We start from the raw sequence: 26,528 nt of genomic DNA on the forward strand, positions 1-26,528 counted from the left end.
CCTAACGCCAGGGCCTAACTGGCATGCCATGCTTCAGGTGCAGGGGACATTCTCTACAGTACGGTACTGTATAGTATAATGCAGGTAGCATTCTTCAGTAGTCCACAAAGCAGGAAACAAAACAACACACACACACAAGTCCAGATCAAACACCACTCACTTAGCGGCCTGCGTGACAACATGACCGTGCTCCCGCAAGCTCTGCCCTGCAAACAAAACACACCAATATCTTGGGATCAATGTCAGCAAACCTGGAATAGGGGGGAATCAGGGGTGGATAACATGGCAGCTTAACAGCCTGCATAGTGCACTAGATACCAAATGTTGAAAAAATATTTTAAAAACTGTGCATCCTTCTGGTAGATATTATTGATGTAGGGCCAGGAGTTAGTCCTGTTGATGTAGGGCCAGGAGTTAGTCCTGTTGATGTAGGACCAGGAGTTAGTCCTGAGCATGATGGCCTCCTAATCGGTTGACAAGGACAAGAAGAAAGTTCTGGCTTCCTTCACATAACCTTCATCTGATTCAGTATGGATGAGTACCAATGTCCTGACTGCAGGCCTGTACGTCTCCCTCTAAGTTCCACCTGCCATACTTAGCGCCCTCCTGTGTTTACAAGGTCCTGGATGTTGGAGGAGGGGCCTCCTGCAGTAAGGGGCAGCTGCTGCAGCACCACAGCAGGCTGATAGAGGGACGCCTCTGCCAGTAAAAGTTGATGGTCACAGTAAAAATCACCGTAAAAACACTATTTCCCTTTTCAGGGCCCTAATAACCCTGCCTCCGTCCAGACCGCACATGAACATGCAGATCGGGCAGACGCCACAGGGGCCCACCCCACACATTACATCAGGCTTAATGGTGTGTATGATCCTCGTGCCCTCCCCACTCAGTGTCAGGAGCCCAAAAGGAGTTACGGTTAAGGAGCCGTGGTCTGGGCACAGGCGAGAACTAATTTTATCACCTTCGCATACACTCGGGGAGAAGTAGGACAGACCCAAAACCATAAAGCTGAGCTGGGATATACAGATGGAGGGACAGCAGAAAGAGGTGGAGGGAGAAGAAGCGGGGAGGAAAATGGGGGTAAAAAGAGGGGGGGGATTACAAAAAGAGGGGAAAGGGGAGGGAGGTCTAAAGAGGACAGGCCAGCACCATAAAGATAAGGATATACAGATGGAGGGACAGCTGAAAGAGGAGGAAGTAGGAAGACATTTAAAAAGAGGGGAGTGTAAGTAGGGCAGAAAGATTACTTTCTGCAGTGCTTTACCATTAGTCAGAGGTAGATCTGGAATTGGGGACGAGACCGAGACCTAATTTAGCTGGTTGTAGATCTGGACAGAGAAGGAACAATCTTGGCTTAAAATGAGAGTTGAGTATGCAGTTTTCACTCTTGAATTGCATACCTTAAATCTCAAAACTTTGCGTCCCTGAAGCAAACTTCTAGGCCTAACAATACCGACCATATTGATAAATTCTACTAAACTCTGCAAAAAAATCCTCTCACTGTAAACTGCATTTATTTTCAGCAAACTTAAAGTGTCAATATTTGTATGAACATAACAAGTTTCAACAACTGAGACAAACTGATCGAGAAGCACCAAGTGCCTGTTCTGTGCCTGTTCTTACTGTGAGATGTTACCCCACTCTTCTACCAAGGCACCTGCAAGTTCCAGGAAATTTCTGGGGGGGAATGGCCCTAGCCCTTACCCTCCGTTCCAACAGGTCCCAGATGTGCTCAAAGGGATTGACATCCGGGGTCTTCGTTGCCCCCGGCAGAACACTGACATACCTGTCTTGCAGGAAATCACACACAGAACGAGCAGTATGGCTGGTGGCATTGTCATACTGGAGGGTCATGTCAGGCTGAGTCTGCAGGAAGGGTACCACATGAGGGAGGAGGATGTCTTCCCTGTAACGCACAGCGTTGAGATTGCCTGCAATGACAACAAGCTCAGTCCGATGATGCTGTGACACACCACCCCAGACCATGATAGACCCTCCACCTCCAAATCGATCACGCTCCAGAGTACAGGCCTCGGTGTAACACTCATTCCTTCAACAATAAACGCAAATCCGACCATCACCCCTAGTGAGACAAAACTGTGACTCGTCAGTGAAGAGCACTTTTTGCCAGTCCTGTCTGGTCCAGCAACGGTGGGAATGTGCCCATAGGCGTGATGTCTGGTGAGGATCTGCCTTACAACATGCCTACAAGCCCTCAGTCCAGCCTCTCTCAGCCTATTGCGGGCAGTCTGAGCACTGATGGAGGGATTGTGCGTTCCTGGTGTAACTCAGGCAGTTGTTGTTGCCATCCTGTACCTGTCTGGCAGGTGTGATGTTCGGATGTACCAATCCTGTGCAGGTGTTGTTACACGTGGTCTGCCAGTGCGAGGACGATCAGCTGTCTGTCCTGTCTCCCTGTAGCGCTGTCTTAGGCGTCTCACAGTACGGAGATTGCAATTTATTGCCCTGGCCACATCTGCAGTCCTCATGCCTCCTTGCAGCATACCTAAGGCACATTTACACAGATGAGCAGGGACCCTGGGCATCTTTCTTGTGGTGTTTTTCAGCGTCAGTAGAAAGACCTCTTTAGTGTCCTCAGTTTTCATAACTGTGACCTTAATTGCCTAACGTCTGTAAGCTGTTAATGTCTTAACGACCATTCCACAGGTGCACGTTCATTAATTGTTTATGTTATGTTTCATTGAACAAGCATGGGAAACAGTGTTTAAAACCTTTATAATAAAGATCTCTGAAGTTATTTGAATTTTACCAATTATCTTTGAAAGACAGGGTCCTGAAAAGGGGACATTTTTTTCTTGCTGAGTTTAGATTCATATACCTTTGATAAAAATGTGTCCCATTCAAGCATTTGGCCGTCATTGTAAATAAGAATTTGTTCTTAACTGACTTGCCAAGTTAAATAAAGATTAAATACATATTAAACAATTGTGCCTTAAAAACACTTTGAAATCTCTTCCTTTACAATTCCCGTAGACATCATCGCCCCACTTTTCCTCAGTTTCGATCTCAACTCTCAGTACATATCCATCTCACGTAGAAAGAGCCAGGCCCATCTATACTGAACAAAAATATAAACGCAACATGTAGAGTGTTTTATGAGCTGAAATAAAAGATCCCAGAAATGTTTCATAACTCAAAAAGCTTATCTCTCTCCAATTTTGAGTACAAATTTGTTTACATCATGTTAGTGAGTATTTCTCCTTTTCCTAGATAATCCATCCACTTGACAGGTGTGGCATATCAAGAAGCTGATTAAACAGCATGATCATTACACAGGTGCACTTTGTGCTGGGGACAATAAAAGGCCACTAAAATGTGCAGTTTTGTCACGCAACACAATACCACAGATGTCTCAAGTTGAGGGAGCATGCAATTGGCATGCTGACTGCAGGAATGTCAACCAGAGCTGCTGCCAGAGAATGAAATGTTCAGTTATTACCATAAGCCGCTTCCAATGTTGTTTTAGAGAATTTGGAAGTATGTTGAACTGGCATCACAACCGCAGACCACGTGTAACCACGCAAGCCCAGGACCTCCACATCCGGCTTCTTCACCTGCGGGATAGACTGAGACCAGCCACCCGGACAGCTGAGGAAACGGGACCTTTTGTGGGGAAAACTAATTCTGATTGGCTGGGTCTCTCTCCACAGTGGGTCGGCCTGTCGTGCAAGTGGGTGGGCCTATGCCCTCCCAGGCCCACCCATGGCTGCGCAACTGCACCAGTCATGTGAAATCCATAGATTAGGGCATAATTAATTTATTTCAATTAACTGATTTCCTTACATGAACTGTAACATAGTAATATCATTAAAATGATTGAGTTTATATTTTCGTTCAGTGGAGTTGTCAACTAGCATCTAGTTGTCAACACAGTGTCTGTCAATAGCACATCATTGATCATTCCTGACCCTCATTCACAGCTCCCTCTGAAGCTCATGTCCTCAACCCTGGCTCCTTGTTCAAAGACACAATATGACTTTACCGAGAATAAAACGGAAACAGATAAAAACACAATCAAAACCGAGAAACTGAATGGGGGGAGGGGGGGGTTTGTTGTGGGAAGTGCTTTGCAGTGGAAGCCTCTTCTTATACCCCTGGTGCGCTCCCATCTTTCCTGCTGGGATCAGAGATTAGGAAAGCGTAGAACGCTCCGCAGGCGCCTCTCGGAATGCTGAAAGTGTTGTGAATGGAGTTCAGGGCCGAGGAGAGATGTGAGAGCCCAGCAGGGTGAAGTTTGATGCCCGAGTTGAAATGGTCGCCATGTACCTTTGCACAGGTGTTCACAGAGCAGTGGAGAGCAGGAGGATTGCATTGCCAGGGCTTGGTGGCCTGCTCCCAGCACAGAATCCCCGCTGGCATCTGGCTGGCACATGGCACAGGGATGCCAGTCTGCTCCATGTTCATGGAGCCTCTTTAATAAGTGCTGTCATTCCACTAAAAACAGATTTATGACTGCAAGAGGAATCTTCGGGAAGAAAGGCAATCCATTTAACATCTTATCTCCCCTATAGAGGGGGACTAAATGTTCGCTTAAGTGTTTTTCCATTTAAATGACTGTCTACAACAGCTTACAGGCAACACTATAAATTCCCGGGCTTTTAGCGGTTCCTTTCATCCTTTTAAGTAGCAACAACAGTGACCACAAGGAGACTGGAGAGAGGGGCACAGAGAAAAAGGAAGAGAGAGGGAAGAGTGCTTCACATCAAGTACTTTTGATTCCCTATAAAATGTCCCTCTTAAGAATGCTTTACTTCTCCAAGCCAATTTAATGCGCAATCTCAATCGATTCAAGCCCCTGAAAAAAACTTTTTCAAATACTCTGTACCTAGAGCTGTTAAGTCTCTGCAGGACATCAAATAGCCTCTCCTTCTGGCAACACATTCGCTCTACTATTTTTCTTTCTCCCTCTCTCTCAGTGCTGGAAATCCTTAAAATACTATCTGAAGACGTGAGAGGCTTCACACGGCATCTATTCATTCTGTTGAGTCATTCGACTGCCTTGCTCATGCATTTGCTATCGACACTTGAAGAGCGTATTTTCAAACTCAATTCTTCCTCTCTTCATTGGTTCACCTATGAACATACACTTCCGGCTGCATGACGCGTGGGTGCTTGGCCCAACAACTTTTACAGGACTTTGAGAAGTCTTTGCTCCAGAGCTTTGGTTCTTTTGGAGTGGGTGGACAGGACTGATGACCAAAACAGAGCGGACACAGGGAAGTCTCTGGTGGTGGTATGGGGCTGAACAGAGAGAGTACAGTGCTTGATCTGCCTCTCCCTGTCAGCGAATTAGCTCCAATGGAGAGAGGGAGAACGTGCTCCAAAAAAAATAAGACGTCCTCCTGAAGTCACACCAGCCTTCGAAATAGCTGACCCACTTGTAGACACACTTTAGATAACTGCCTGTCCTCGATGTTGTAACCGATAAAGGTTTGCAGTATATACGCACGGGAGCCTGAAGATGGCAACTCATCTGCTGCTGCTACTACTGCTGCTGTTGCTGAGTAAAATAACCTGTAAAACCTTGGGAGAGGTAAAGAAAGTGGTGATGTGGAACGCTACAGTACATGAGACGATACACACGTATCTTCATGACACACCACTTCTCAACTCCATTACCCCAAGCAAAGAGAGGGAAAACTTCAGAAAAGCAGTCCTTAAGACTTACGCAATAACATAATATATGCAAGCTTTCTTCATCGGCACAAATCTCCAATTCGCCCGTGTTCCTTTCAGCGATGACACTCAAGGCCAAGTATAATGGGGTGCTGACACATTTGTGTTGCATTAGGCCCTGAACCAGTGGAGGCAATTACAGGGGGCCATTTGAATGTACATTATGGAAGCACATTAGTAAGAACAGCAAACAAAGACTAGAGACATTTAATGAGAAAAATATATACACGAGCCTATCTTTGTATGGGCAGAGGAATGCATCGCCCACTAAAACCCATGTCAGAGTGATAGAAAATTAATGATTGCGATGATGAACCCCACTCTGTGCTTTTTCCACTGCTTAGCTGTAGGCAAACATTGTGTGATGTCAGCCATATAAATGAGTTATAACAGAACCCCTCCACCAAGACTAGCCCATTACAGGCTTTACTAAATGATTAAGTGAACATTTCGGTCCATATGTGCTTCGCAACATTGTACAGACAAACCTTTTTTGTACGAGTAACTCTGAAATGTAACCTAATCGTTAGGCACATGAAGTGAAAGAACACAGGAGCACACATAGCCACGGACATTTAGTCAGTCACATCGTGTCGTTTCCAGATGTGTTCTGGAAAATTTACAAAAAGTAAGCCATACTTAATATCGTGAGGAAAATGTGAACACAACATGTGCTATCTATGTCTGTTGATGTGCACTGTGTGTGTAAAGGAGTATGTAGCTTAGTTAAGAACCATATCCATTGTCATTGTGTGCATGCGCAGTGGGGAATGTTTCCAGAGACAACAAGAAAGACGCAAACTCACTCAACTCTTCTTTTTTTGTTGCTATTATAGAGATGCTTCATTTTAGGCAGTCATCTGTCAAGTCCCGTGTTCCCAAACGGTCCCAACAACCTCGGCCAGGCAAGCTGAACAGAACACTGGGCCGGACCCATAGCTCTCATAGAATAGACAGCACTTTACAATGGCAGTGAGATAACACCGAGGCTGCTGAATGTCTAAGACATCTCCAAAAGGAAATATCTAAGTGGAGGGCCATAATTCCATTTGGAGAAAAAAAAAGACAAGACTCTAAAACGGCAGGGGTGCCTCAACAGTTCCATTTGGATCTCTGTTGTAGCAGAGTGATCCGTGTACTCACCTCTGGTCCAGGAGGGTCCGTCTGCGTAGTTCGGTCAGGTTTTTGGCAGGTGGGCTTCAGGGCAGCTTTGGCACTCTCCTGCACGCAGAACACACAGACCAACGTCAGAGACGGTCACTCATACTGCGGACCGGAGTTCTTCCTGGTCAGGTCATGCGGTCAGGAACAACTCCCAGCCTACATTACGTCATAGTTAGGGCCAGGAGTTTTGTCCTGAGCGTGTGGCTTGACTATGAAAAATCCCAGGACCAAGTAGTATTATTAGTACCTTTTTAATGCACGCGGTTTAAGAACACCACATGCCAAAAAAAGCGCCACAGAAAATATTACATTCCAGCCGACAAAAACCCCCTAAAATCACTGGGGTAGGAAAGTTGAAAGACATGCAGGGAGGATTTCGTCAGCAAATATTGAACCACGTTACCTCGCAAAGTGCACCAAAAAAATAAGTAATATCAACTGACAGGGGAGTGCTGGCCAATGTGCTGCAAGGTCTTACTCGGGCAAAATGAACGCTTCTCAGCGGACAGATTTCAGCAGGTTTGGCTAAGAGCTGCCGTTTCCTTGAAAATTACAGCCCTGTTTTGGGGGAGGGGGGCTGCTTACGATTCCGCTGCAATGCTGCTGGTGAGTGTTACGTTCTGTTAATATCAATTCTACCAATTAGGGTTCAGAAATCTGAGGCATATGTCATGAATTTAAGTGAGGTATGCTGTCGCAGCAGACATGGCTGGTGTGTGCAGCATGCAATCTGCCGGAGAGTGAGTATCGTCACACCAACCGCGCCAGATTTCAAACAGTGCGGGGGCTTCCAACATCCCTCGTCTTTGGCTGAGATCCGCAAATCACGAGGAACCTGATTGATTGGGCCATCCTTATCTGAGCTGGGCCAACAACACATTGAACAGTCTGTGTTTTCCTATGGACCATATGGTAGTCTGAGGAGAAGGAGAGAGGAGCAATCGGTACCTAGAACCAGAATGTGCAAATACACAGATGTCAAACGGGAACCGACTCTATGGAGCATACTGGCGGCACCAGGCATGTGACATAGAAGAGACGATGTATGAAGCCTCGGGAGCAAAGTATCAAATTATATTCTCTCTCAGTGCAATATATCAACTTGACAACGGCGCTACAAACCCTCCCAAAATACTTGACATTCCAGTCTTGCTTTTAAAGTATTTGGGATTTTGATCTGATTCCAACATTCCAAACATGATTTATTTGTTTAGCTTTCTAAATTTGGTCAAAGCAGATTAAAATTAGCATTCAACAACACTGTACTTTTCCCTTCATATTTGTCTTTAATTTATATTAACGACAGGGAGAGGAGAGAGCAATGCTGCATGTGATAGGCTGGAGAAAGTCATAAACAAGGAAACAAAATGGGTGGGGGGAGTACTACTATTAGAAGAGTCTCCTCAGTGCCCTCTGCTGTTGTCATGGACTCCCCCACTTCACTCGCTCGTCGTCATCATCATCATCATCCTCCACACTAGTGGTGAGTAGCTAATATTTTTTTGTTCTCCCTGTATCTAGCTCCTAACCATGTATTATCCACAGTCTGTGTGTTTGTCTCTCAGAGCAGCCAGTCCAGGACACTCAGAGGAACTCCTACAAGCAGAGATGCTGTCTGTGTGCACCGTGCTAAGGTGTTCCATACCCAAAAGCAGCCAAGTTGTTTCTTTTTTGCACAGGCAACTTTTAAAAGACAGCACTTTTTGCATCCCATATCCCATTTTGTATTTAATTGTACTCTATTGTATCTAAGTGATCTGAATTTCTAATGGAAGACGACACACAAATTCAAATGTTCAGACCGTCTTCTCAAACATTGTGGTATTGCTACGGTACGTCTCTCACCAGTTCAGCCTGCAATCGGAAGATCAGCTCATCCTTCTCCCTCAGCTGCAGCAGCAGAGCCTCTTCCCTCCCCGGCTCCTGGAAAGGAGTACAGACCAAGTCACACACAGTACTTCAGAAAGGGAATAAGTTAGGGGAGGTGAACCCTGAGCGTTGAGCCACCACAGCACTACCCTAGAGTTGGTGATGGCTAGAATGTGGATTGAGAACACAGACCACTGTATTATGTTACAAGTGAACAGGGAGGCGGAGAGAGGACTGAAAAGTGAGTGGACAGTACATGCAAGGACTCCTCATGCAAGGACTCCTCTGGTAAACTTAAGGTGAACTATGACCGCAGCGATTATAGACAGGAGAGGATGGAGCAGGCCCTAGGCAGGAGAGACCATGGCAGCAATGAGGAACCATACACCCACTCACACAACCAAGATGGCCCACTTCAAAACGTACTGGTCGAGAGAGAGCGAGCAACAGCGAGTGAGAGTGAAACAAAAGTCCACCAACACAGAGCCAAGATAATGGCGTATGGCATGGCTGCAGACAAACTAGAACAATGTGGCTTTGAGTTACATAACGCAAGTTGAGGCCATTCAATCTCTTGCCCAGAACCCCCGGCAGATACTTTGTACAAAGGTCCTCGACCCTTGCTGCACTTTCTCAGACGGCCATGTTGTTTCTGAAATCTGCACCGATTGCTCAATGTGCACTTTGGATGAGTTGCCCTTACTGATGTTCTGCTATAATGAGAGCCCTGGCAGATCCCTTGAAAAGAAAGGTAAGCTCAAGGCAGTGGATGGGCAACAACATTATAAGACCATTAGTCTGTCACCAAACTATCATACCATGTGTTCTAAGTAACCCCATGTTGCAAACTTGAATTGGCTTAGTGCCTTCTGCTACTTTATGCCTGTTATTATTTTCTTTGGGTTTCTCACACAACCTCTCAACCTATGTCTCTGTCAGTCACTGTTTGCTGGCCCACTGTTACTGTGATATCCTCCTTAACAGTTTGTTTCTTTCTGAAATAGACCTTGCTATGACATATTCAAACTAAATGTCAATATTATTAGCCAGATAATGCCATGAAAGCCTGTGTTTTTGTCCCCCTTCGGTGGGGTCACATCCCAGGGAGGTCACAGAGTAAACAAGGAAATGAAACATCCTCTAAACCTTCGCCTGAGGGGAATCCTTAATTCTGTCTCCATTAGAGAAGTTCAATGAGAGGCACTTTATCTCCACATTACCATAGCTAGGACCTCTGGGGGGTGGGTGAGAGAGGGTCCCAGTCCCACAGACTCACAGGGGAGCACAGAAGCACCCTACCCTCCGTCACCCCTATGAATAAACAGAACAATAAGTATGCAGCATCTCTCCGTCCTCACAATTATCCTGACCACCCAAGGTTAACAGAGTTGGGCACAACGTCTGTATCAGGGTTGGGCTCAATTCCAAATTAGAAATATTTTCATCAGCGATCCATTGAGGAAAATGTTCATTTCAATTTACTTCCTGAATTGACTGAATTAAACAAGAATTTACCTAACCATGGTCTGTTTAGTGACCCTATCCATTTTCTCATGGAGGGTTGAATGTTTACAGCACATGTGGCCGGGCCATGATAAGAAACAGCAGTTGGCATACACACACACACACACCTTAGGAGAATCTCAAGGAGACAGGCAGGCTGCCAAAGTTTTCTAAAAGTTCAGGTTTATCTGCAGGCTCATCTGGCCTCTGGACAGACTGTCAGAAAGGGCTGCCTGTCCTGCCACCTGTTTGTACAGAGACAACATAAAAGTGTAGTGTTTGGGGAAAAGGTTGCGGAAACACATCAGGCAATTGATGAGCTTGGCATTTCAATGAGATCGCCTCCACCCGAGGAGGAGCAGTGAAAAAAAGCTGTGCTCTCCATGGGAGCCGCTTTCCGAGGGCGCTAATTATAAAAAGGCAGGGATAACAAATGTTCCCTAAAGGAAGTTTTTGCTCAAAGTAGGACAAGGAGTGACACGGTTTCGTCTCAGGTGGGTTGCGGGGCTTTATTTTTAAACTCCGATTTTTCTGGAACGTCAGGACGAGACCCATCCGTCTCCCCTGTCATCCAACACAACGTCAGATGCATGGGCTCCTATTCTCAGCTCCCTCCCCCTCCCTCTCCATGCGAAGAGAAGGTAGGAATGGACCAGAGCGTCACACAGCGCTCTGCCTGTGCAGTGTTGCTGCTCTTGCTGGTGCCATAGTTCCATGTAGGTCAGTAAGGAGGACACACACACAGAGAGACACACACAAACACACACACACACACACACACACACACAGACCTATTTTCCACTCCTGTGCTCTCCGCCCCAAAAGCGCAACAAAAACTCTGCCGCCCGCCACCAAACTAAATCCCCTTTCCTCAGAAACCCTGACAAAAGCCCATTTGATAAACCTCCCCTGCCACCCCAAGACTTTCCCCAAAGGGATTAATGAGATCATCTCATTGAGATCAAATTCCACTGATGCTATGGCTGAGAAAGACTCAGCCCCGTCAAGTTTCTGTGGCACTTTAAGAAGCAGAAGGACTGGAAAATGTTCCTGGGCATGCCGAGAGAAAGCAGGCATGAAAGAAGATCTAACTCACAAACAAATCCCCTTTTAAAGAACTCTGCAGGAGGTAGAATACACTTCTAAATGTGTTGAGGCTCGAAAAAGCACTAATGGTACATTATACAGCATGGCATAGATAGGAACCAGTCGTGGTTGAACCTTGCAAAAGTGAGTTGTTAGCTGTAAAAACATTTACCTTTAGGGACAGCGTCTTCTCACTACAGGGGCTGATGGGGAGAGAATGAAGGCTGCCTGCAGGACTCGTGTCAGTGCTCTGAGGAGGGAGAGAGGTGGTGAGATTTAGATAGAAACTGAAAAAAAAAAAAACATCAATAACATGAACACAAAAATGCACAATTTTGAAATGTTACCATGTTATTTTGAGGTGAGAGGATAAAACATGTCACCAGAGATAGGAACACGACTAAATATACAGCAATGGGTAGTTGAAACATGAGCTCTTAAAATAACTTGTCATTTTGCTGCCTTCTTGCCATTTACAGTGACATCAAGACGATTGTACAGTGACTATTCTGACACACGTAGGTTGAGTTGTACACTTACCTATTAACATACCTCGATACATAGAATGGCCAAACTGGGTAATAATCTTAATAATTTTATGCGTTTGGATGCCCCCTTTCAGAGAAACAGTCCTATGTACACTTAAAGGTGCAATGTAGTCAGACTAGTCCGGCCCGATTGTGTCAACTTTCATCAATGTGTATCCCACATGCAGGTTTAAGGTCAACATTTTTCTACAGGCTTGCGTGGAAATGTCTGAACAATTAAATAAGGTTCAATTTCGGCATGGCACTGCCTGAAAGCATTCATAGTAATGGCTTTTCTCCTTATTTGAGGTGCCAGAGCTCAGTGACCAGAGATGATATATTAATAACATGGCCCTCAGCCCACTTCGATAGAGTATTTAATCATCATATTCAAATTAGGAAATGTAATGCTTCAAATAACTAAAGGCTTTTTACCCCCCTTTAAACTTGGCTTTCATAGGTACTAGGAGCCTCTGAAAAGCACGCGGTGCAATAAGACTCTTTTGGCTGAGCAGAGATGCCCCGCGCCGCTGTGTTTCATCCAATATTAGAGCGTTTTATTCTGGATGTGGAGAGGAAGAAACACCACAGAGGGGGAGCGGAGAAGAACCACCGCCAGGGCTCAATATCACGAGGTCAAGCAAATAAAACGCAAAGCAAATAAACAAGTCATTCTTATTCTTGTTACTGAGTGGTTTACATACGGTGATGGAAGGCAGCACATTTGCAAGTTAATGAGAGTACGGAGTCAGCAGAGAGGGCAAACAATTTCCTCTTTAATATTCAAGTTCTTCTGTTCTCTGGCCCTTCTCCTGTACAGCCTCTAATTGTTCATGTAGACTTATTTTATCTGGCCGATGGGTCTTTTTGAGACAACGCAAAAAGATGAACAAATAACAGAGAGAATCAGACAATGCATCATTCGACTCGCATTGTGATCTTTTTGTGTTGGCTTGGATCTCAGGTTAAACACAGCAGCAGGCAGGTGCTACTAGGGGGGAGATGACCTTCAAAGCAACATAGGATGTTGTGAATTACAGCTTGGCCAGCAGTGCCTAATGTCTTGTCACCAAGGAATAGAATCATGCTGCTACTGTTACAGGCATTGTTTTTCTACCAGAGCAGCCACGCTTGGTACTGTAGGACTGGTTCTGGTCCACGGTTATTGCAGAATGGATTACAAGAATTAAATGTTAACCAAACACCATGGAGTCTGCTGTGTGATTTCTCAGTTAATTAGCCATTACACAAATAGCTAATCACATTTATAATAGTGGGATGTAATTTGATTGCGTTTCCCTAGCCACTCCAGATACTATCCATTCCCAGAATTAAAACCCCCATTAAATACACAAAGGCATTTAGAAAGCTGCGGAGGGCACGGCGTCGGGCTGAGGCTTTAACAAGCTCCAGGCTTCACTGTGTGACAACGCCAAAAGCACACAGCTATTTAAATGAACAAATGAAAATTACTTCCAGCACTTGTTTTTGAGGTTGAAATATATAATGTTCAGAGCTGATAGAGCAGAATACTGGTAGAGACTGGCTGCTATTGGGACTGCTGTGCTGCTGGGGCAACCACCATTCTGATGTAGGCTACATCATGTGTTGCTATCAAATGGATGATTGAGTTACCAATGCCATTATCTAGGACCTTTGTAATCCATGGGTATTACAGTTTCTATCGACTACTATGTGGTTATGAATGAACTTGCAGGGAGAGGAGCCATGTTTACCCCATTTCCCCCCTCCTCCTCTTGCTTGCTTACTGTGGAGAGTGTAAATTCAAATCTGGACCTCAAAGCCAGTTCCACTGCTGATTTTCATTCTTCCCCTCTAATCAAAGACGGATTTAAACCTGGCTGGGAAAGCAAGTGTGTGCAACTAATTATCAGGTAGAACAGCAAACCAGCAGTACCCTGGACATCCAGGCTCTGATTTGAATACCCCTGGTGTAAGGTGTGACAGGTGGTACTACTGCAGTCTACCTCCTGCAGGGTCCTCCGGAGGCGCAGCAGCAGGGTCTTGACGGAAGTGCAGTCCTGCTGCATCAGCCTGAGGGGTAGTGCCTCCAGCCCCGGGGCCTCGTCCTCCCGGCCCAGGCACCAGTCAGCCGGCAGCAGGGTGGTCGGCCGGCAAGGCTCCCTGAAACACAAGCACAGAGTCACCTTCACACCCACAAATCGGAAACAAACATGCACAGAAGGGGGGGGGCATATTCACAGATTGTAACTGTAGTATTTTAAGTTAGGAGCTAAGGAGAATAAATGTGCCAAAGTCCTATTTATTCACTATTATAAACTGGGTGGTTTGAGTCCATTGGCTGTATATCAAACCGGATACCCCGGATATGACCCAAAAAAATACAATTATATAAATGTGTATACATGTATATGTATATATGTGTATATCTATCTATATATATATATATAAATGTGTATATCTATCTATATAAATATAAATATATTATAAATGTGTATATATGTGTATATCTATCTATCTATATTTTATATATATGCCTATCTAATTATATATGTATATATCTATCAGTCTTCTAATTATATTGATAACCAGTTTATAATAGGAATAATGGCTGTATCCAGGCAGTCCGCGTTGCGTCGTGCATAAGAACAGCCCTGAGCCGTGGTATACTGGCCATTTACCACAACTCCTTTTTGCTTAAATACACAATTCAAATCATTGAAAATAAAGTAGTTGATTAGGACTCACCTAAAGAGTTCCTTTACAAATAGGCCTACAGCATCTTAAATGTTTTGTGGGCTGAAGATAACATTTTAAAGACAGAAGGCACTTTCTTTAATGACACATTCTCTAAACGTGTCATTCTCTAAACGTGTCTAGTTCAAACAGAATCTAGACTCATCTCAAATGGACTGGTTGAGATTTTGCCAGTTGTGTTCAGAGTTTAGAACACCGGAACCTGTTCGCACAGAAAATCAAAAACAGTTGAGTTGAGTCTAGATTTTCTCCGATGGCCTGTGTGAACTCCGCTTAAAAGAGTTGCTCCGTCTGATGATAAAACCCCCCCCTCATCATGCAGCCAAAGAGGTCCAGGTGTCACTTCAGAGTTGCTCCAAATAGGCAGCCGAGAAAATGAACCATGTCCGCAAATATCAATTGGATCCACTTCCTTGTTTGAGATAACACTTCATTCCCAGGAGGACAGGAGCCGTGATGAATTATTTCATATGAGCGATTACCATCGCAGATATTAGGTGTAAAAAGGAATCTGAGTGTTCCTCGTAAAACATGCTCAACTGTGTTCGAGACATCGCATTAGAGTTCCACCTGACCAGAGTTTGAGCAATGAGAGATGAATGGTGTCCAGATAACTTTATCAACAGATGAAGCCTTCATTTCACCTCCTTACCCTCCTCCGCAAAATGGAGATGTGGGGATTGGGATGTTTTAATTGCAAACAAAATTGACTGCGGCCCCAAATTCATTCCAGTTGATTTTCTTCCTATGCAGGCCATTGTATGGAAGAAGACCATGAGTGAGTTGGATATCTGATACAGAACATACCGTCATTGAAAGGAAGGCTTGAGTCCTTAGAGTATGGCATAAATTCTGTTTGCCATTGACATCTAATAAAATATGCCTTGATCAATTAATCTGAAGTTTAATAATAAATATCAGCTTTACACTGAAATTAATTTTTCATACTGTTGACATTTTACACTACTGTGTTGTGCGACTGCAAGACTGCTTCATGACATTTTCAAAAGTTGAGTACAAAAATATCAAAGCGTCTTCTAAAAATGTTAAGGACAACAAAGAGAGCTAGCGGGCTGCAAGCAACAACAAACAAATCAGGAGGCTCCAGCTCATTATAAACAGTATCCATAACACGTAGAACGGGTGACTTTTAGCACTGACATTGAGATGCCTTCGCTTCACCAATGCTTTATTGGCACAAAAGGCCATCCAAGACAAGTGTTTTGTTGGGAAAACTAGTAGCAAAAACATCGTCATAATACTCTCGTTTGCAAGTAGCAACAATTAATACATAGTCAAGCATTCAAATGTTCCCCTGAAGCACTTGCATTGACATGTGTTCTAAAGGTAGTGATGAGAGCGAGTGGGTCTACACAGAGCACCTGACTAAAGACATGATCCATCACACAGGCGTCCTCTGATTTCCTGCCTGTCGACCAATCTGACCAGATGGAGCCTCTCCCTCCCAAAACAAACACAGAAACTATAGATTTCAGAAAGGCGGAGAAGTCAAGATGAAAGTTTTCTTTTAACAGATTAACATTGAGCATAATTTGCTGAAGGGGATGCAGAGGTGGGTGAATGTGGTCTGAAATATTTCAGTCATCAATGCTTACTCTACATCATACCACAGATGAATTGGTTTGCTCTACTGAGGTGAGTGTGCAGTGGCTGGTTCTGTGTGTGTTGGAGCCATGGAGGACTCACATCTCAGCACTGATGTTGGGTGATTAGGCCTGGCTCACAGTCTGCGTTCCAATTCATCCCAAAGATGGAAATGAAGTTGAGATGGAGTTGAGGTCAGGCTCTGTGTAGGCCAGTCAAGTTCTTCCACACCGATCTCGATAAACCATTTCTGTATGAACCTCGCTTTATGCACGGGGGAATTGTCATGCTGAAACAGGAAAGGGCATTCCCCAAACTGTTGCCACAAAGTTGGAAGTACAGAATCATCTAGAATGTCATTGTATGCTGTAGCGTTAATATTTCCCTTCAATGGAACTAAGGGGCCTAGCCTGAACCATGAAAAACAGCCCCAGACCGTTATTCCTTCTCCACCAAACTTTACAGTTGGCACTATGCATTTGAGCAGGTAGCGTTCTTCTGGCATCTACCAAACCCAGATTTGTCTGTCTGAGAACGCATTTACACTGCTCCAGAGTCAAATGGCGCCGAGCTTTACAACACTTCAGCTGACGCTGGGCATTGCGATCAGGCTTGTGTGGCTGCCAGGCCATGGAAACCCATTTCACGAAGCTCCCAACGAACAGTTATTGTGCTGGCATTGCTTCCAGAGGCAGTTTGGAACTTGGTAGTGAGTGTTGCAACGATTTTTACTCCAGAATACGGCGGTCCCGTTCTGTGTGCTTGTGTGGCCTACCACCTTGCGGTTGAGCCGTTGTTGCTCCTAAACGTTTCCACTTCATAATAACAGCACTTACAGTTGACCGGGGCAGCTCTAGCAGGGCAGAAATGTTAAAAATGGACTTGTTGGAACGGTGGCATCTACTGACAGTGCCACATTGAAAGTCACTGAGCTCTTCAGTATTCTACTACCAATGTTTGTTTATGGAGATTGCATGGCTGTGTGCTCAATTTAATACACCTGTCAGCAACGGATGTGGCTGAAATAGCCAAATCGACTAATTTGAAGGGGTGTCCACATACACTATATATACAAAAGTATGTATGCGGCTGCAGACAGTCTACTCAGCAAGATGATGAATAACCTACAGGAGGGGTGATTTCTCTCCTTAGGACGATCAATCTTGTCACTTCGTCAAGGCTGTGGATTAGGGCTGATAGCCAGTGTCCTCTGGTCTGTCTCTGGGTGCTTGTACTCTACTCAGTACTGTAGGCCTGTAGTGGATGAACAGAGCAGGCATAGAGCAGACCAAGCCAGGCACCTGCAGACACTAGGACTACTACAGGATGTGACTGGCTGTCAACTTACCAACGCTACAATACAAAGCTTTCTTTGCAGAAACATTCAACGTGATCCATTTCACTATTCTGAAAAATCCAATTAACTTTATGAGTTTAAATATTTTGGACTGAACTCCCGCAGAAAATGATTTATTGTGCTCAGAGCAACACGTTTCTCTCTTTGTAAATGCTTTCCATTTCCAGAGAAGGCCAACTGACAAATAATTACATGTAGTCAAATGAATTATGGCTGCCTAAAAAGCATTAGCTGGGACTGCAATAAATATGAATAAATCCTTGTCACTCACCAGGCTGCATTGTCCTCACAACAGAGTCAATTAACATTGAGACTGTCGACCAAAGGCAGTGTCCTGGGCTGCTTTTCAGAGGTAGCTTTCATCTCTCAATATAAGCATTCTGTACCAACACTATGGTGATTGTATTGCCTATTCTCCCAGCCAGAGACCCAGCAGGCCACATAATGCAATGCTCCACAGGATTGGTGGTAAACCATCTATAATGTTGTTGTGCTTTCCGGGAATTAGCCATTTCCCCAAAAATGAATGTCGTTGCCCCAGTTAGACGGTTTAAGGGAAAGTAGTCATGACCAGTTATCGATTTTGTCCAGTATTACCCTAAAATACAGTACCTCTATCTAGCCAGGATTGTGAAAAATTCACAGACTTGTGGTAGTTGTTGTATTTCCTAATTGTAGTTATGTTTGTATTCTTCTAAATCTTTGACTAGGGCTACATGTAAAGTCCTCCAATCAGCTGTAAAGTATTCTCCCACAGAACAAACCTGAACATTTTCCTGATAGGCCTAATTGGACTTGGACTGTGTGTATGTGCATGCTTGTGTGTATGATGGGCAACATGTGATGGCTGGGACACAAGAGCTCTTGGCACGGGATGAACTGCAAGGATTTAAAACTCTCAGAATTAGGGCCTGATGTGTTTGTGCTCCAAGCCATTTATGTTGATTTGTTTATTCTAAGATGTTGGGGCCTGTTAACCATTTATAAACCCAAAAGCCTCGTAAAATTAGTGAGGGCATTTGCCTACTAGTCTTGACATGCACTGTACAGAGTCACCCAAAAAACTTGCAACTATCGCCTCTCCATGCCTCCGTCACAATGCAATGTGTGCATAAAAACAATGAGAAACCAAGGTGGTGGAGGACATAAATGCTGTTTAGAAAGGATCAAGGTCATCACAACAAATGTACCATGTCTATGTATCACCGGTTAGTTGGTGGTGAAAGGACAGAGGATGATGAATCTCATATCTAGGCCAGGTTTCAGGCCACGACTTTCTCCTCCTACAGTAATTAGCTGCTTACACACGAGGACTGCAATGTAAACATGTGCATGCTCCCATGTGTGGCACCACTCTCCCCTGTCACAAGGCATCAATATTAGGAGCTTGCCATCAGGGTACGCCTGCGATTCCACCACCGGCATCATCTTTAAAACGCTACATCTGGCAAGATCGACCAGTTCAGGACATCATCGCCACATATGCCGTCATAACTCAGTGCAATCGTCTCAAGTGATAGAGAAAGCGTGAGTAAAGAACAAATCAGAGAAATAAAGCAATTAAAAAAGAGTTTTTTGTCAAGCAACTAAAATAAGCCTTCAAATGGACTTAATGGCTGAATACTTATGCTGCTGTCAAACAGCCACTGGTTTTGCCTTATGGATTGATCTGGACACCAACAAATGTTTGCGAGCCCTTCACTTGGTCAATATGTCTACTGAATAGTAAAAAGGCGTAACAAAAAGCCTGAGAGTTCACATGGCAACAAGCAAATTGAAAGATTGGAAATTTGATTTCAAATATGGTAGTCGACTGTGGTATTTTGGACGCAGTAATTGCAGAATAATTGCAATAATTTGGACGCAATAATTGCAGAAAAAAGTATTTTAGACGCACTGTACTGCAGTTATACTTCACTGTGACTGCAATCTTTTTTCGTAAGCATAAATTCTAAAGGAGGGTAAAAATGAAATGAGGGGAACTTTGCTGCTTCTGAGGCACTTCAGTTCTGGAGCTGTGCGACCTTGCTCTGAGGTCAGGCGGGCCCCTGTCACTGACAGTACACAGTGCCAAATCATTCCAAGCTCTGATTGGAAGAAAAAAAGGTCTCTCTTTCCAGGTCGTCTCCGGGGTTGCGTTCATTAGGGCACACGTTTTAAAACGTTTTGGAAACAAAAACGCTAATTTTTCATTGGACTTCAGATTGTACATCCCCGTTTCGTGGAAGAGGCAACACCTCCAACACAGAAACTGTGTGGTAACACAGCAGTTGCGAATAAAAGTCGACCACATGAAAGTACAGCGAGACAAAGTAATAATCTGCATCCAACACTTGTTGGCAGAAAATGAGGGCAATAACAAACTACACTGCAAATCTTTATTGCAGACTCCATAAGCTCAAATAAGCCTATCCTCAAAGTGTGCGGCCAAATCAATAATATTGCTTAATCTGCCATGGTGCACATATACACAATAATGGCAGGTGTTGTTTTAGCAGATATCTACTACAGAGGGAAAAGTGCACAAAATGTATTCTATCAATATGTCCCTGTTATGCTGGTTCCCTTTCAGTCAGTCAACTTCGGTACTAGCCCTGCCTTCCACAAGTGATATGCGTGAGGCTCGGATTAATTCCTTCAATTATTCTGCTCTTCACCTCTGTGTGAACAGGAACGATTCATGCTACTAAGTAAAATGTCTAAAGCGAACAAAACAACGAAAGCTAACAAGCCGGGTTTGGTTTTGAGACATGCCCCAATGAATTAAACGATACGTTTGTTGTCTTGTATGTCTCGGCGCATGCTCAGGCCGCCCTCGCTCGAATTGGTTTGTGTGCGAGACTAGGGGACGGCGGGGCAGGTTCTCTTTTTCTGTTGGACTGATGCAATCGGGGGAGAAGGGCCTTGGTGAGGGAGGTGAGCAAGAACACTCTAAATAACTCAGGAGCCAGACATGTAGCCTAAGAAGGAATGAAAATGAATTATTTATGCTAAATTATTATTAGCCTAGTATTTCAAGGCTATTATTTCAAGATTCTCTGGTCTGATGAACTCTTTGGCCTGAACTCCAAGTGTCACTTCTGGAGGAAACCTGGCACCATCCCTACGGTGAAGCATTGTGGTGGCAGAATCATGCGGTGGGGATGTTTTTTAGCAGCAGGGACTGGGCGACTAGTCAGGATCGAGGCAAAAATGAATGGAGCAAAGTACAGAGAGATCCTTGATAAAAACCTGTTCCAGAGCACTCAGGACCTCAGACTGGGGCGAAGGTTCACCTTCCAACAAGACAACGACCCTAAGCACATAGCCAACACAACGCGGGAGTGGCTTCGGGACAAGTCACTGAATGTCCTTGAGTGGGCCAGCCAGAGCCCGGACTTGAACCCAATTGAACATCTCTGGAGAGACCTGAAAATAGCTGTGCAGCCCGCTCCCCATCCAACCTGACATAGCTTGAGAGGCTCTACAGAGAAGAATGGGAGAAACTCCCCAAATACAGGTGGGCCAAGCTTGTAGCGTCATACCCAAGAAGACTTGAGGCTGTAATTGCTGCCAAAGGGTGCTTCAACAAAGTACTGAGTAAGGGGTCTGAATACTTAGGTAAATTTTATTTTTCCATTTTTTATATTTAAATAGCAAACATTTCTAAAATCCTGTTTTTGCTTTGCATTATGGGGTATTATATGCAGATTGATGTATGGCTGTAATCTAACAAAATGTGGAAAAAGTCAAGGGGTCTGAATACTTTCCGAAGGCACTGTATATGCAATTTATAGACTATTATAATTGAATACATCAAAATACAACAAAATGTTGTTTAAATGCTGAGGGCTTAATGTTCATGCCAGCCTACTGTATCGCACTTGCAAATTATTCAATGTATTTATTTGTAGGTTATAGCCTTGAAATAAATAAATAATAATAGCTTAAATAATTAATTCCTTATTCGGCTACATGTCTGGCTCCTGACCTATTTGTATGCTGTTTAATAGGTAGCCTATTAGATTAAGTTGCCTATTTGAAATGATGAGCACTTCTTACTGTCACCTTTTCATGTTGTTTATTAAAAATACTTTTTAATTTCAAATCAAAATCAATACATTGAAACCAAATGGTAGGTCCAGATAGTCACAAAAATACATGGGTGTTGGTTAAATTGTGATTTTAACAAATTGAGCGAATTTGGATCAGCATTTTTTTCTTCTTCTTGTGAGCAATAAGCTGTTTTTAGTCTAATGGTTGTTAAGGACACGAAGCGTCGGAGCAGTGCACAAGCGCTAGAGTGGTGAGCGATGAGCGAGATTGTCGACCGCTCAACTCCACTCACATGCTCTGCGGATTTACAATCAGAGAATTATAAAAAGCAGGAGAATATTTGATTAATTTGGGTTCTGATAGTAATTCCCCTGTTTCAGATTCAATAGTTGCTATATCAGCTAATTGGTCATTACTGCTTAACTTGTTGGGCAGTTAACAACTGGGACGATTACCATAGTTGAGTCCAACTCATTGGATGGCAAATTCGGCTCTCTGTCTTATCAATAAATTAAATTCGGTCTTGACTTTGGAAAGAGTAATAATTACTTGGTCTGAATTTTTGTTGTTAATATTTCCAATTCTGATATCTTCCATAATTGTGATTTATTCAACCCAGACGCAAATGCAGTTGCATTATTTTTTATAAAACATTTGGTGGCATACAAGAGAATACAGGAGTCATTGATTGAAATGATATTGATCATTATGAATTAATTGAGTTCAATTTAAAATTGATGACAGAATGTAGGACTTTGTAGTAATGAAACGTTGAAACGCCATCATGTGGTTCTTTTAGGAGATTCTGACATTTGTAATTGGCAGTAGTAGGCGTGATAATTGGACAAGCTCATTCAGTGGGGCAAAAAAGTATTTAGTTAGCCACCAATGGTGCAAGTTCTAAACTTGAACTTTTGTTTATTTACCAAATACTTATTTTCCTGCATAATTTGCAAATAAATTCATAAAAAATCCTACAATGTGATTTTCTGGATTTTTTTTATCATTCTGTCTGTCATAGTTGAAGTGTACCTATGATAAAAAAATTACAGGCCTCATCTTTTTAAGTGGGAGAACTTGCACAATTGGTGGCTGACTAAATACTTTTTTGCCCCACTGTATGTCTAGTTTCTATTTTCCTGATTTTAGAAAATAGGAGTGTAGATACATTTTATATTATTTTAGAACATGCTTTTGCCTGTTTAAGTAGAAAGTGTACTTGTTTGCTTCTGGATTATGTGTTTGGTTGCATATGGATTGTAAGTTGGTTTTATTATATTTGTACCCCATGTCCAAAATGGCATTCATGTCTGCCCCAACAACAACATGGAATTCAGTTAATTCCAACAATATGCTGTTCAGAGAATCAAAAAACTTTGGATCATATGAATTTGGACTGTGCACATTAATAAAAACAATTCTCTTTCCATTATGGATACATTTTAGAAAAGTGATTCTGCCTTCTTGGTCTTCACCTTTACCCAAGATGGTGATTTTTAGTTTCATTATGATTACACCGTTTGTTTGAGGCTGATGAAAAAGCAGCCAGATTGTAGAAATGGTTCTGCACTCTATGTCCGTCTTTATGAAGCAGGTGTGTTTCTTGTTATATCAATGTGGTTTCTTGCTAGGATATCAAGACAGCTGGAACAGTTGACAGGACAATTTAGGCCTTCCAAATTCCAAAAGAGAATAGCTAGCATTGGAAGCTCATATTGATGATATAATTGTGATCATTAGTGTTATAAGCCAATGGATGTGTAACAAAAAGCAGGACCCACAGGGAAACTCACCCATTTGTTCTTCCCCACCCAGAAAACCTCCCTGTAAACCATTCCCCCGCCCCCTCCACTCCCCCACTATCATTACAGGGCTGTAGCATAACAGAGAGTTGCAGCCTTACACATGGAGTCTCTTAGGAGCATCTTTTTTTGTCTTTAGGTATAACATTTTTTTACAAAGTAAAACAAAATAGGTAACAATTTTCAGACATTTACAGTATCGTTAGCAAACTTCATAAGTTACGGTGGGTAATGAAGAAAAGTAAATAACAGATATGCAAGCCTAAACCGTCAAATAGGATACAGTGGCTGTAGGAGCAATAGTTCTTAATCCATTGTCATCTATTATTAGCAACATGGTTTATATGACAAACATATATTTGCCCTCCATTTTTATTAAGCATTTAAGTGCTACATACTATGTAAAAAGAGGATATGGGTGCAAGAAATGCAGTCTAAACAATAATTCATCATGGCCTGTAGGCCAAGTGCTCCCTGGGAGATAAATTCAATAGCCTGCCCGAATTGAATGGGGACACCAATAATACATTGATTTAAAGAATTGAGGGACTCATTAGCAGAAAAAAAAAATCCAACTTACACTCGGTGGTCAGTTTATTAGGTACACCATCCCGTTCACAAAAATGGCTCGCTCCTAAAGACAGTGAGTCACATGGCTGTGGTTTGCTATATAAAGCAGGCAGACAGCCATTCAGTCACTGTTCGATTGAACATTTGAGGCAAAGCATTTGACCTAAGCGACTTTGAGCGTGGTATGATCATCAGTGCGAGGCATGCCTGTTCCAGTATCTCAGAAACTGATGTCCTTTTCACGCACAACAGTCAGCAGCAATCCTGTGGGCGGAAACAGTTTATTGACAAGAGAAGGTAGAGAAAAAAATGGCAAGAATCGTGCAAGCTAACAGGCAAATAACGGCACAGTACAACAGTGTGCAGAACGGCCACTTGGAACGCATAATTCATAGGTCCTTGTCACGGATGGGCTATTGCAGCCACACTGGGTTCCTCACCTATCAGCTAAAAACAAGAATCAGCTACAGTGTGCGCGTGACCACCAACACCGGACAATTGAGGAGTCTGACGAATTGATCCGACGAATCCCGGTTTCTGTTGCGTCATGCTGATGGCAGAGTCAGGATTTGGCGTAAGCAGCATGAATCCACGGGCCCATCCTGCCTTGGGTCAACGGTACAGGCTGGTGGCAGTGGTGTAATGATGTGGCAAATGTTTTTCCGGACCAGGTTAGGTCCCTTGATAGCAATTGAGCAACGATTTAATGCTACACCTTGAAGAATCCATACCCCTAAGAATTCAGGCTGTTCTGGAGACAAAGGGGGGTACGACCCAGTACTCGGTGTACCCAATAAACTGGCCACATAGTGTATATAGCCATATTTTGCCCATGTAAGGATTAAATGCCCCAAAAGCCCCAGAGGAAAGTAGCCCCAGTCCGTGTGGCACATCAATAGATTGTCCATTGTTCATTAATTGGCAGTGTCACTGTCTTAATATTCTCCTGTTGAGCCAGTCATGATCGGGTTCCATCTGACTCATCCCCTTGTGTGTTGGGTTTGATGCGATTCTTGAAGTCTTGAGCTTCCTTGGCAGTGGAGAATGTGTGTGTTGTGTTCTGGAAGGTCAAGATACGTTTTGCCGGGTGGATGAAGCCCCATCTCAGATTTAGCTTGTGTAGCTGGGATCTTACCTCATTGTAGGTCACCCCCTCTGTTTTAGTGTAGGCACTCAGGATGCTGATCCTATTCTATGCATAGATCAGAGTCCCCGATTCCACTGCATGGCGAACAATTCACTGTTTGACTTCAACTGTGGAATTGTATAAATCATACAACAAGAGACATTCTGGAGAGGACCCGTGCGGTGCTCAATGTTAATTAGCAGCATAGGACCCAGCTTCTCCTGCCCGAACAATTCATAGAAAAGAATGCTCATGAAAGAAGTGGGATTGCCCGCTTCCATGACAATTTCATGTCCTATAACCCACACATTGAATTTACGGGATAATTTAAGTGATTCTGTTTTCTCTTTTAGGAGAACGATTGCCCCTTCTAGCTTAGCTAGAAGTCATGAAGTCACACTTCTGTCACATTTTACATTTTCTGAATTATTATTGTTGAACATAAGACTGTAAAAACACAATGATATCAGCTCCATGTGATTTTAATTTTGGGAATCTGTTCCCAAGTATTCCCACGCATAATACGTGATCGTATACAAATGTATGCAAGGTTTGAAACGATTATGTTTTAATCAAATATTATATCCGTTTGGGCTTCTTGCAGTCTATTTGCAGTCAACTAATTATTTGTAATTATGTTCTGCCCCCCGACCATTCCCTCAAGAATAAATCAGCCCGCGGCTGAATCAAGTTGATGATCCCTGCTCTAGGTGGCTTGGTGTTTCCGATGTGGGATGCGGAGATGGATTGGGTCGTTGGTCGGGTCGATTGTCTCACCGGCTCCTGTGCCCTCTGTCGCCGGTTACGGGTGGCTACTCAAAGAAAGAGGGTGACCAGGTTCTGTGGGTATCCCCCCGCCTTCTGTCGGCCTTGGTTAGGCACCGCCTGCCTCTCTTCCCAAAAGGGTCCGGGTCCCACTTCGGTGATCCGGTCCTATGTAGACTATCGAAACCAGGCTAACTAAACAAACACTGCATAGTGTGCTAGCTACTACAAGATATTCTGACTTCCTAATGTTGGACTTGCTTGGGTAGCGTTCTTGTTTAGTATATGTAGCTAGCTTTAATTTTCTTGTTTATTCAAAAAACGTCCCGTGCTGTGGTCAAAGAGGCCAGACTAGAAGCTTCATCATGGCTAACGTCAGCTAGCATGCATAACTTCAGGTGAATGAAGCTTACCAGATTTCACCCAGCATTATGCCAATCACATTCCTATTTCCAATTTCTGGAGTTGGAGGGAGTGGGGCTTGTGGGTACTTCTGATGAGGAAACAGCCTCCGAGCACTTGGCTTGGATAACCCCCGGAGCAAGGGGCATGAGCGACCGGTGAGTCCCTCCACAAAAACAGTGCCACCACGTTGGTTACAGCCAAACGGTGTGCTATGTCAACCATTGCTGGAGCCCCTTGAGTCCATAAGGGGCTGGGCTTCATCCAGGGTCTCATGGGTG

General features: G+C 43.7%; 1 protein-coding gene across 2 annotated transcripts in view; it reads right to left on the bottom strand.

Annotated features, from left to right (window-relative positions):
* The window catches only part of ccser1 (coiled-coil serine-rich protein 1), a 106,050-nt gene that overhangs the window by 58,322 nt on the left and 21,200 nt on the right, over window positions 1-26,528 (bottom strand). For both annotated transcript variants that reach the window (XM_024439588.2, XM_042330708.1), the window contains exons 6-9: window positions 13,835-13,991; window positions 11,492-11,569; window positions 8,707-8,784; window positions 6,841-6,918 (exon numbers count right to left, since the gene is read on the bottom strand). In XM_024439588.2, coding sequence (XP_024295356.2) covers window positions 6,841-6,918; window positions 8,707-8,784; window positions 11,492-11,569; window positions 13,835-13,991 — 391 coding nt within the window. The remainder of the gene's footprint in view (window positions 1-6,840; window positions 6,919-8,706; window positions 8,785-11,491; window positions 11,570-13,834; window positions 13,992-26,528) is intronic.

This window comes from Oncorhynchus tshawytscha, linkage group LG12, assembly GCF_018296145.1.
Source record: "Oncorhynchus tshawytscha isolate Ot180627B linkage group LG12, Otsh_v2.0, whole genome shotgun sequence".
NCBI classification, from domain to species: domain Eukaryota; kingdom Metazoa; phylum Chordata; class Actinopteri; order Salmoniformes; family Salmonidae; genus Oncorhynchus; species Oncorhynchus tshawytscha.